Genomic DNA, 12,671 nt, shown 5'->3' on the forward strand with positions numbered 1-12,671 from the left:
ATTCCATAGAAGTGCACACTTAAAATCCATCATCATACTTATGTGCTTTAATTTCTGGATGGTGATTTTTAAAAATCACTTAATTTGGGAGCAGTGAGACATACTAATAGTAACTATACAAGGTCCGGTTTCACATACAGGGCTTAAATTAAACCAGGATTAGGCCTTAGTTCAATTGGGACATTTAAGTAGCTTTTATAAATGTGCCTTAGGAAAAAAAAAAAACATTTTAAGATATGTCAGTGCAAGTTGCTTTCAGTTAAAACAGCTGAAACATGCATTTTAGTCTGGACTAAGTCTTGTCTGTGAAACTGGGGGCATTATTAAACAGCCTTTTGTTTCGCTAATGGTAATCTTTTAAAATAATTTGTAAAAATGAACTAGTGATGGCAAAACATGATTAGGTACAGTAAAAGAAACGACGAAGAGTTTACAAAAAAAAAATTAATCTAAAATCTTCATGATTGCTAGTTTTTAATAGTATAATCATACTCATCTAATTCAAAATAAACTATTTCTTTTGCTATCCACAATGTTAAGCACCCCACATAAAAGCAGGCAAGTGATCATCACAGTGTACAGTAAATTGCTCTATGGCATCTTAAAGACTCAAGTATTGGCCAGGTTTCAGTGCAAACTGCTTTATTTCTCAAAACTGGAAAACCAAATGAACACCTCAGATCTGTTCCAGAGTTCTTAGGGTTTAAATGGCCATTCCATAGACATCTGGATTTAGACTAAGACACTGCATTACAGCATCAAACAAGCAGAGTACTGAAAACATAGCCATTAAAATGAGGTAGCGCCCTCTGGTGTCATCCCTGTAAATGTTTCCCAACACATACTCTTAAATACACATACATGGACTACCACTAAACTTCTTACCATTAACCTCAAGTAGCATTTCAGACCACAAATAACATGAAAAATAACTGTGCATGTTTGATAATTTGATAATACAAAAGTCAACTGAGAGGTAATTTAGTAATCTGGCTAATCAGGAGCTCTGCCCCCCAAAATGGCACAATTTCCACAGAATGCAAACTAAAAATATAAAACTTACTCCACCTAATAACTGAGTCGGCTGCAGATTGGCTCATTGCCCTGATGCATAGATAAATACTTCACATTTTCAACAAAATAATGTTCAACACTAAAAGACACTTAGCAAGAACCATGCAAAAATATACATTAAATGAAAAAATATAATCATCTGAAAAGACAAAAATACTGTGCAATATTTACTAACTGTTTGAGCTTATAAAGTAACTGGTCAAACGTCTATAATACCTCATGAACACCCTCATTAAAGCAGCATGCCTCTTGATGGTGTTCCCATACATAATGATACACTTCATTATGTATTTCTAAGATATGTTACTGTCAGGCAGCTTGGCTTTACATATCTCAAATTAACCAAAACATTGTTCACTCAACAATAATTATAAACACTACAATTTTGTTAACAAAAAACAATAAAAAAGTGACAAAGCAAGAGGTCCAGTGCTTTACAGTAACTTAAGTGTTTTAAAAAAAAATGCTAAAATAGATTAAAAAGCCTCACTGATGTTGTTACATTCACATTAAAACATCAGTGAATTCCCTCAAAGCAGACCATCCTTTTTATATCCGACTGTAAAACACCACCAGCCATAAATATTGAGTAAAAATAAATATAAAAAAAAACCTAAACCTGATGCCTAAAACACCCAAAACTCACTTTACACAGAAAGACAATCAACCCGAGCTGCATGTTTTTGGTTTGTATACTTAAGGTTAGTCTGTTCCTGTGCCACTGGTTGGTAGCACTGAGCTTGTGGTGCATACACACGTGTGTTTGCTTTACGGTTCGTTCAAGAACCCATTCCGTTTGCCAGAGAATGCACTTGCATGAAGGGTTGTAACGCTGGAGCACCTGTGGAAGGCATCAGGTGTTGGTGCGTAGTGCTTGAGACTTTGCTCGGCGACGGGCTAATCTGGAGTTGGAGGGAGGAGAGAGCCTCATGGAGCAGACCACGGCACAGAAGTCCTCCTGCTCTTCCTCCTGCTGGGACAGTTGTCGATTGAACGCGATGGCTTCAGCCGCAAACTGCGTCAGGTCTTTAGTGCTGCAGTTCCTGTGGGTTCAACCAGAGCGGCGGTTAGAAACATTACAGAAACTGAAAAATATACTAAATACTGAATCAAATCAAATACCTTTGTAGAACACGAGGAGTTGAAAGAACTCTTTCAGGTGCATTCTGTTAAATACAATACTATAATTAGTGCTGTCAAACGATAAAACATTTAATCGCAATAATGTCACAGTTAACTCGCGATTAATCGCACATTTTTAGCTATTCTAAATGTCTCTTGATTTCTTTTTGTCCCATTATTTTTTTCTCATTTTAATCAATGCTCTTATCAACATGGAAAAGTGGATCGGCTTGCTTTGTGCAAATGTTTTTTATTGAAAACAACATTGGCATATACCGTGTTCAAATTCACATTAACATTCTCACTTGGAGCAAATAATCTCTCACACAATGTAACACTGTCCATCAATGAAAGGGTGAAAGAAATACTGACGAGGTCCTGATATTGACGAGGGGGCGGAGAATTCGCATCATCTGTGTGTGTGCGTGCGTGCGTGCGTGTGTGCTTGGCCATCATCAAGCGGTGTTTCAGATGTGCTGCGATGATGATAGCTCAGTTCACAACGACAAAACACACAGATCACTTCGGTCTTGTCAATTGAACCATTTGACAACTTTTTAAAAGTAAACTTTCCATTCAGAATCATATTGGCATCCATTTCAGCGTCTCGCGCTCATCATCCACTCAAAACGTAACGTTAACCAACTATTTGGCCGGCTCGCAAGCCCAAACGAGTGTGTGCGGCGTGCCTGTTGTTTTGGTCTAGCTAAATCTGCTTGCGCTTGGTCGACGAAGCAACAAAACGTCCTCGAGCGGCACAAGCCATTGAAATGAATGGGTTTCATAGCGCGGCGTGCGCATGCCGCGTCCTGTTGCAAAAGCATGTGAAAGCTAACTACAAAGTTTGTTAGCCCAAAAAGACCGTTAATTATGCGATAAAAAATTGACGTCGTTAAAATGAGTTTGCGTTGTACTGACAGACCTACATATAATATATATAGTCACATTTTGTTTGTATAATATACACTACAGTTCAAAAGTTTGTGGTTGGTAAGAATTGTGTTTTGAAAGAAGTCTCTTTTGCCCACCAAAACCCCCATTTATTTGACCAAAAATACAGTAAAAACAGTAATATTGTGTAATATTAAAAACATTTTCTATTTTAATATATATGAAATTTATTCGTGTGATGGCAAAGCTGATTTTTTTTTGCATCATTACTCTAGTGTCACATGATCTTTCAGAAATCATTCTAATATGCTGATTTGGTGCACAAGACAAACATTTCTTCTTATTATCATCAAAGTTGACAGTTTCTTATTACAATCAATGTTAACAATCAAACAGTGCAGCTTAATATTTTTGTGAAAACGACAATTAATTATTTTATGAAAGATCAAAATAGTTTATTTTAAATAGTTTTTTTATGACAATATTAGTCCTTACTGTAACGTTTGATCAATTTAATGTGGCCTTTCAGAATAAAATTATTTTTTGAAACTAATTTTTATTTATTTAATTTCATTTAAAAGGTTACAATGCAAAAAAGTAAAATTATTGTCTACCACACTTTCATATTGTTCATCCTCATTTAATTTTAAAATGAAAAAGGCTTCAAGAAAACTAAAAAGAGCAGAAGACTCACCCCCTGCACCCAGGGATGCTTCAGGACCTGGGCGGCACTCAGCCGTTGAGTGGCATCTCGCACCAGCAGCCGCGAGATCAGATCTTTGGCATCGGCTGAGATCTGAGCCCAGACTCCATCCCCAAATTCATATTTCCCCTCCTGAATCCTCTCAAAAAGGTTGTTCTGAACAAGAGAGAACAACAATTCAAATGTCTCTACATGGATAAGTGAATTCTTTACATTTATTTAAATGAGCACGTGTCTTACCTGGCAGGCACGACACGTCTCTCCTCGTTCCCACCCGCAGTCGGTGCCGCAGTGGCCAGTGAAGGGGGGGCTCCCGCTAAGCAGGATGTAGAGAATGACCCCAAGGCTCCAGAGGTCACAGCGTTTATCATAGAAAGAAGCCTCATCTGTAAAGACCTCAACCACCTCGGGAGCCATGTACTCTGCTGAGCCACACTAAAGCAGAGAACGCACCTCTCAAACAGTGCTACTCAACACCACAGCGCTACTATTACACAGTTCTAGCGTGCTAAAAGCATTGAGAACAAATCTGAGGTTGTGTTTACTGGTGTGGTGAGCTCAGGGGTGGTTATTGGGGTACAGGCACTGTTCAGCTTTACTCCACTCCCAAGGTCAAAATCGCAAATCTTCACAGGAGAAACCTTAATGAAAGCAACAAACTCATTACAATTAAGACTGGCACGATTTTAAACATACGTTTGGGGGTGAGTGAGTGAGTTTTTTAAATTAATATTTATTTAGCAGCTAGGGATGCATTAAATTGATTAAATATTACAATAAAGACATTCATAATGTTACAAAAAAATCCTGAAAATATACACAAAAATCTTAAGCAGCAAACACTGTTTTTAACATTGATACTAATAATGTTTCTTGAGCACCAAATCAGCATATTAGAACACTGAAGCCTGGAGGAATGATGCTGAAAAATATCATTTTTGAATGCTAAGAGGAATGATGCTAAAAATATATAATTCAAATAGAGTTCATTTAAACTTGTAGGGCATTTCAGAATGTTTGTAAACAATAGGCAGCGCGATCCTTCCGGGTGGCAGAACACGAGCGGCTTCTATTGACTAACTGAAGAGATCCAGCCGGCAACTGAACAGTTACACAGTTAAAATCATTGTTGTTGATCAAAGTTCAAATGATGGCGAAAATATGTTGTGTTTGGGGTTGCGCCATCAGATATACAGCAAAAGGTGTAGGTTTTTTTTATCGATTTCCTTCAGAAAAAAGTCAATCTATCCAGCGGAACCTGTGGGCGAGGAGGTTAAAGCGAGTGGACGTCGTCAAAAGTGCATGTCATTTCTAATTATGAGCCTGAGCCCAATTTAAACCCAACCATTTTTAATACGTGGGTCGTTATATAACTGACGTTCTCAACTAACTTAGTTAATTTCTATTACTTTCTATGTTAGGCTACTTTCTTTTGAGCGGTGAGGAGTAAATGCTTCTGATTGGCCATTGCGTTCAATAAATCAACACATATGTCTGTGATTGGCCACATCGCTCACGGCTGCAGTCATGTTATAAAAAGAAACTCTGCCATGTAAATCATTTCTATTTTGTTTTAGTTGTTCTTGTTGCTTTTCTGCAACAGATGAATGCAAATGTATTAGTTTTTATTTGTTTTATTCATAGATATTTCTAGTTTGCGGGGGTCCCGTGAATCGTTTTATTCTCCCGCAATCCACACACACAGTGAATGCATTACCGCTCGCACTCGGCCATCAGATAGCCCCGTGCCGCGGTCTTGTGCGTTGGGAGTGCACGTCTCTAGATCAAAGAATCTAAGCTCTAATGATCGTGTTAAATTATGTCTGAATTTCCACCACGTCTGTTTTTGAATCAACTGTTGAAATGTAGATTAGGCTACTGACGACGGTGTGTCTCCCTCCAAGCAATTTACTACTGTTGCTATAGGGACGCTTCGGCTTTTGCCACCCGGAAGAACGTCTATTATTGTTCTGACGTCATGGTGAATTGTCGTTCCTGAACCTGTTCCAAAATATTACGGTTTACACTGTATTTTTGATCAAATAAATGCTTGGTGAACATAAGAGACTTCATTTTGTAGTTCTTGCAGACTTGTGCTACAGCTTATACATAGTTAATTTTGCATGTGGTACAGATATTTCCTTAGATAACTTTTTAATCATGAAAGATACCGTTTTTGACATTCATGTATATGTAAATCAACACTATTTATGCATTTATTGAAAAAAGACTACTTTTATTGCTGCTCGATATGATGCTTTTGACAGAGTAAATGTTTCTAGAGAAGGTTAAGTGCTTATGAAGATTGTAAGAGGGGGACAAACTGAAGGTTTATCAGTCAAAATCTGCATGACCTCTGTTGAACTGTTTATCTGAGACACTCAAATGCAAGGCCGTAGATAACTACTGAGCAGAGGCCCCCTGCCTCTTTCCATCATACTCTTGATAGAAGACTCAGATATATCGTTCCTTTTCTCTCTTTTCTGTCTCATGTTTCAAGTTTAATCTACAAATGCTGTGAGAACTTGTGAATATTGCTTCTTTCTATAGTCAAGCTCGGTAGGCATGGGGAGAGTCTAGAGAGTCAAATAAAATATTTCAAATTAAACATTTACACATGTGAGATAACCATATTATGGGATGATGAAGTTTGGATTAATATGAGCCGGAAAGCCTAATGATAATCTATTCATTTATCTAATTAACTTTGCAAGTCGTTGTTCTATGATCATTCTTGTGTCTTAGTCGATCAAAACCCTGCCTGTAACCCCGGGTAAAGGAATGTTTCGCACTTCTAGATGCTTAATGGCACACACCCATCACATGCCTCATATTCACATGCTTTGGACAGTCACAGAAACACGTGCTGTATAAACAGTTTCAGAGTTTGAGGGGAAACAGAGACTGTTTCACTGTTTAGTCTAAAGTCCATTCAGGAAAAACTTGATAGTACAGTCTGCAATACATAATGAAGATGCCCAATGCCAGAGCCTTTATTTAAATAGGTAGAGTAATCAAATCAATGACACAGACACTGCAAATTAAAAATAAGGATGTTAAACCAAGGTTTATAAATGTATAGTGTGAAGAGTCATCTTATAATTGACCAGAATTAATTGTAAACCCTGGGAAAATTTCAAGCAGTGAGAAAAAGAGCAAGATAAGCCAGGATTCGGTTTACCCGGGGTTTAAAAGACAAAATGGATGCATTACCTTATCAGTATATTCACACAGGATATTTTCAGGCTTAAGGTCCCGGTGAGCAATTCCTGTGGAAAAACAGAAACAAGTCTGAAGTAAACCGATTCGCACAAGTCATCAACCTTTCTCTCTGGAAGGACCTTTTTATAGTTCCTAGAACTATTGGCGAAAGTACTGGGATGTCGGCGTGTTCGCACTGCAGGAACTAGGAATGATTTTAGTTCTAGGAACTAATTTAACTCCTGCTTCAAAGTAGGGTCTAAACCAGTGCTATAGGTACTATCCGTGACGTTAGTGTACGCGGATTGGCTGAAAGCAAGCGAAACAGCACTTGCCATTTTTAAAGCAGGTATATGTAAACACACAGATTAAAAACTCTACATTTACTCCAGAAACTAACAATACGAACATAGAAAAGAGTGATAGATGGGCCTCTTAACCTTTACGCTGAGGAGAAAATCCAATGCAATTTTGAGGAGACCAAGCCAAAAATGATGTGTTTCTGCTCAGCTAGCAACACTGGACATCAACCTCACAGTACACGCAAATGGCCTTTCCATTTACTGTCTACTTTCCATGTATAACAGTTCTATCTAATAACGTATTAGACAGGACTAATACGTGATTAGATAAAATAACGTATTAGTCAGTCACGATTAAACTATAATGAACAGAGAGTAGGGATGGGCAATGATTAATCGCATCCAAAATAAAAGTTTGTGTTTACGTAATGTATGCGTGTGTGGTGTGTATAATTATTTTGTATATATAAATACACACACATGCATGTGTATATTTAAGAAATATTTGCATGTTTATATATATTTATACATAAATAATATTATGTATAAATATAAATATTTGATATATTAAGAACACATTTATATATACATACATGTGTTAGTATTAATATGTACAAAATAATTATACACACCACACACACATATATCAAGTAAACACAAACTTTTATTTTGGATGCGATTAATCGTTGCCCATCCCTAACAGAGAGCGTTCGTAAATATTTCAAATAAAAGTTGCGCTTATGCGGTCCCTATAAGCAAACAACGTCATGTCATAAATGATACGAAACCAGTAGGAATCACAGCAACAGCGATGATTAGCTTCTCTTCCATTTTCTCGGAACTAATGTTTTCGTAGGAACGAAAGTTTACATTGTATATTTCTCCTGAATCAACAACCGTGAAGGACGACTTGGTTCCGATTGGTTGCTGGCGTTTTGCCGCTCCTTAAGTTGCCTCTGAACCGCGTCACATCTCATTACCATAAAGTTGAGCTTCTTTCAACTTTCTCATTGACGCTCAAAACGCGACGCCGATGGATTTGACGCTCCTTGCAGCTGAGAAAAGCCAGCTTCCATTGAAAATGAATGACTGGTGTGAACGTACACTAAAGGCCCACCATGCCGCCAAAATAAGTCACAACAACAGGCGCGGTTTATGTCACTTCAGAGTTCCTACTGGCGGTGCGAACGCAACAGGAAAAAGTTCCTATGGGAACCATTAGTTCTCGGGGAACCACCCTGGTAGGTTGCGAATGCCCCTATTATTTACCTTTGTTGTGCAGAAAGTCCAGTGCATGTACTATATCCCTGACCACATGACTAGCTTCTCTCTCATTAAAGTATTTTCGTCTCTGGATGTGTGTTAAAATGGAACCTGAGCGGAAAAGAGAAAATTCATTAGGAAAAAAAACCTAACTGAGAATGAGACTGCATTTGTATTTCAATCCAATATAACTGTACCTCCACGTAACTTCTCAAACACCAGATAAAAACAGCTGTCCTCTTCAAAAAACTGAATGAGCTCCAGAATGTTCCTGTAAAGAACACACAATGGATGCAGTACTAACTACAACAATCAATTATTTATACAGTAATCTTTATATAAAGTACATTATTTTCTTTTAATTAAGTATAACGGCTATCCACTTGTTAAGTCTGACACTACTGTTTCCGGGTTAAAAAAAAAAACCTTCAGATTCCAAAAGCGAACACAAAACGTGCAAATATACACTCAAGGCATGTTGTAATACTACGGGAAAACGGAGTGGAGAATTATACACGGATACAGAATTCGCTATTCTAGAATTAACAAGCGGATAGTGGAATATGATCTTACTTATTTCCTTGACATTGGTAAAGCGTCTCCACCTCTCTGAAAACTCGGCTGCGACTGTGGCCAGCTTTCTTCTCAATTATCTAAGAAACATAACCACACAAGGTTTATTATGTTTGTTTTAACAACGAAAAAATGCAATATTTATCTAAAAAATAAAAATAAAAATCCTCCCACCTTCACAGCATACTCATTGCCATTCTGTAAACACACACAGCCCTGGACTTTAGCATAAGCGCCCTGACCCAGCAGCTCATCCGTCAGCCTGTACAGATCTACAACACACACACTTTTGAGTTGACTCATACCTTACCCAATCAGGAAATGTAGTCAGGAAATGCAATCAAACATCCTGAAGTAATGATGATGCAAGATAACAATTTATGAATACTGAATAATGCTGAGAGTAAACCAAATAAACACCAGGAACACAATATATAGACTAATATTTTTTTTGTATTGTCCTTATATTGCAATGACGGTATAATACCGCTAAATTTGCCCGTGAAACTGTCCGCGGCCCGAGTTCTGCGTTTCTTCTTCCGGCGTGTAGCCGCATCGGTGATGTTGATTGGCTGACTGCTTTCCATTCCTAATCCTAAAGTAAAAAACACAAAACCGCAGATGTTATATGACAGATCTTGGGTACTCTGTTAGAATTTTCTTTTTTGAAATGATTTCAAGATTGGAAGGATATAGCAGCTGTACCTGCGGGGGTTTGGGAGGCACTGTTGGGGGCATGAGAAAACGGGCCACGGTTCTCCACTTGACCAGATACCAGAGTGCTACTGGTTATCTGAGAAAAAGAAAGAGAGAGAAATGTACGCTTAAACCAAAGTGATAATAGTACACAATAGCAATGTTCCAGTGCTTCTAGACACATATAAAGTGCATTATACACACTTTTTCATTGTTAAAAGTCAATGATCCATATTTGCATTTCAGATTCCAATTCCAAAATATTAATTCCGTAAAAAAAATACAACTATAAATCTTCAACATGCAATTTTCGGCCCATTCATTTTGCTTTACGAATTCGCTTCCACAAATACTACAGAAAATTCAACATTTTACATCCGGGAACTGCAGGAATAGCAGTAGAGTGCTGACGCATAATCTCCATCTGCTGTTAGTCGACCTCACCGGAAGGTAAAAGAAGGTAAAATAAAAAATCCCATTTTGAATGATAACAGATCTACCGTGAGCAACACTGTAGCTAATCAATGGTATATGCTTTTGTTGAAGCCATTAGTTTGCTTTATTTATCCACATACAGTGGAATCCAGCAAACAAATATCCACCAATCAGAGAATGACAACAAGCAAATCATGCCCAATAATATCTCTTTAGCGCCTATCCAATCCAATGAAGGACTATGTTTGAGGTAATTGAGTCAGTCTCTCTACATTCTCAAACTCTTTGAGTACATAATATGCATATTTTGTAACAACAACAAAAAAAAAAAAACATAAAATCTATTGTTTTTTATTATTATGTTGTTTGCAATGGTTCATGGGACTGTAGTTATTACCCTGATGATAGTAAAAATGTCTATTTTAGATTGTTTTAATGGCCATGGTTTAGTTTAGTTGGAGTGAACAACAGCCAGAGATTGTCATTGACAAACATGCATGACAATGCATGCGACTATCTTCTTTTTTGCTTTATTCGCTCCTCCACGAATATTTAATGTGTATAACTAAATTATCATCATATTTAAAAGTCAGCATGAAACAGAAGTACTTTCTTCTCTATAGTGACTTATATCCAAGTAAACCGGCTTCTCGAACAGGAAATAATTTAGGGCGGGCTTGATTTTGTGCATAGAGAATTGATTGAATCACTTGATTGTGGTTTGCTGTCATTGCAAGAGGAAGTGGGAAGTTATTTTGATTAAGGATTATAAGGGCACATGTGTTTTTTTTATTATTATTATTATATGAACGGATACATCATAATAAATATTGCAATATTCCAAAAAAGAAAAGAATTATTCGTTTTTATATCATGGTGACTTTAAGTTCACTATGATGTCCTGTAAACATGAACTTCTATCATAGAAAGAGGAAGTGAACCCAAGCTCTAAAACTTGCAGTGTGCTCATATCAGATTTCTCACTCTGAACAAGCCTCGCATGACTAATGCGTTTCAAAACATCTCCCCATTTCCACTACGAAATACAGTTTGAGACTCACAAATAAGTCTAAAAGCCCGCTTTAAGGCAAGTCGCTATGCGTGTGAGTACATGACGGGAGCAGTGGAGCGCCTGAAGGTCCACGAACTGAAAGAAAATACAGACACGATCATTCCAGAAGCCGCGCGAGACGGACAGCGCTCCCGCCGCAGGGAAAACTCGTGACGTCAGCTGTGTGCAGCGTACGTTTTTCTTCATAGTAGGTTAGGTTGGATGAACTCATGTCAAAGATATTAGTGTCGTGACTCGCGACATTTGGTCAAGTTTGGTCTTTTTCATCTGGCTGCTGAGTGGGAAATCCAGAAAATGTAACTTTATATATGAGCTGTATTAAAATATACATAAATAATGAGAATAAAGGAGGACGTTATAGGAATTTATATTTACCAACGTTTTTAATAGGTGAGAAGAGTAGCCGAGGGCTGGACACATTAGCATAATATTATATTTAAAGCAACGGTAACGTTAGCTGCTAGTCAATGCTGAATGACCGTTCATTCAAAAATTCTAGCAATCCCTAACTTCCTTCTGTATTGCAAAATAGTAGGCATGATAACCATTCCCTTTCATTGTTTGGAAAAGACATGCAATTAAAATGAGAAATCTAAGGTTATCTTTACGTTCCCAGGAGAGTCAGTTTGTCTGAACATGATGAGCAGGAATAAATTAACGTTACAGAATTCGTTTTTTGAGTGATCTATCCCTTTAAGAGAAGAACATGAACTAAAATGAGTGTCGAAAAAAAGCAACAAGTGTCAGAGAACTGAAATACTGTAGTAATGTCATCGTAATTGTGACAGTGCAGAGTTAACCCAAGAAATGCTCTTTTTGAGTAAGTGAAACCCAGTTTTAATAGATACAACTCGCGCTTACAGAATTAAGTAGCTAGCTAACGTTACAAACGTTTGTTTTTGCGACCTGGCGCGAACCGAGCGACCCAATCGATTAAGAAGCATAGACAGTAGTGAAGAAGCCACTTTATCACATGACAAACAGGTTACATCGGCGAGCTGAAGATATAGTTGACCTCATGTAAAACACTATTTATATAACGTTACATATATTATGTTAAAAAAAAGATCCAAACCTGAAAATTGTGGCCGAATGAGTCTAGCGTTAGCTGTTCAGTGAGTGCGTCCGCCATCCCCGCTAAACAGCAGCAGTGAGTGAGGAAGAGGTGGAGGAGGAGGAGGATAACACAGAAACCACAACAGCAACACCCCAATCGCGCCAAACTGCCCTCCTACTGATGGTCACTGAGAATGCGGTGCATTTGCGAATCACATGAGGACGGGTTGGGTCATGAATATTAATCAGGTGGCGTGACTGGACGAACGAGGGAGATTTTGAG

At 37.8% G+C, this 12,671-nt stretch overlaps 1 protein-coding gene across 1 annotated transcript; it reads right to left on the reverse strand.

Moving 5' to 3' along the window:
- Positions 1-625: 625 nt before the first annotated feature.
- mknk1 (MAPK interacting serine/threonine kinase 1) lies at positions 626-12,609 on the reverse strand. Its single transcript, XM_039655807.2, has 13 exons — positions 12,408-12,609; positions 9,835-9,922; positions 9,617-9,724; positions 9,304-9,401; positions 9,130-9,209; positions 8,754-8,827; positions 8,563-8,667; positions 7,004-7,059; positions 4,336-4,431; positions 4,031-4,225; positions 3,782-3,946; positions 2,197-2,240; positions 626-2,117 (listed from the first exon to the last, which is right to left on the reverse strand). The coding sequence occupies exons 1-13, from the start codon at positions 12,462-12,464 to the stop codon at positions 1,928-1,930; spliced, it is 1,356 nt and encodes a 451-aa protein (XP_039511741.1). The 5' UTR covers positions 12,465-12,609; the 3' UTR covers positions 626-1,927.
- Positions 12,610-12,671: the final 62 nt, after the last annotated feature.

This window comes from Pimephales promelas, chromosome 21 (genome assembly GCF_988280905.1).
Source record: "Pimephales promelas chromosome 21, fPimPro1.hap1.1, whole genome shotgun sequence".
NCBI classification, from domain to species: Eukaryota; Metazoa; Chordata; class Actinopteri; order Cypriniformes; family Leuciscidae; genus Pimephales; species Pimephales promelas.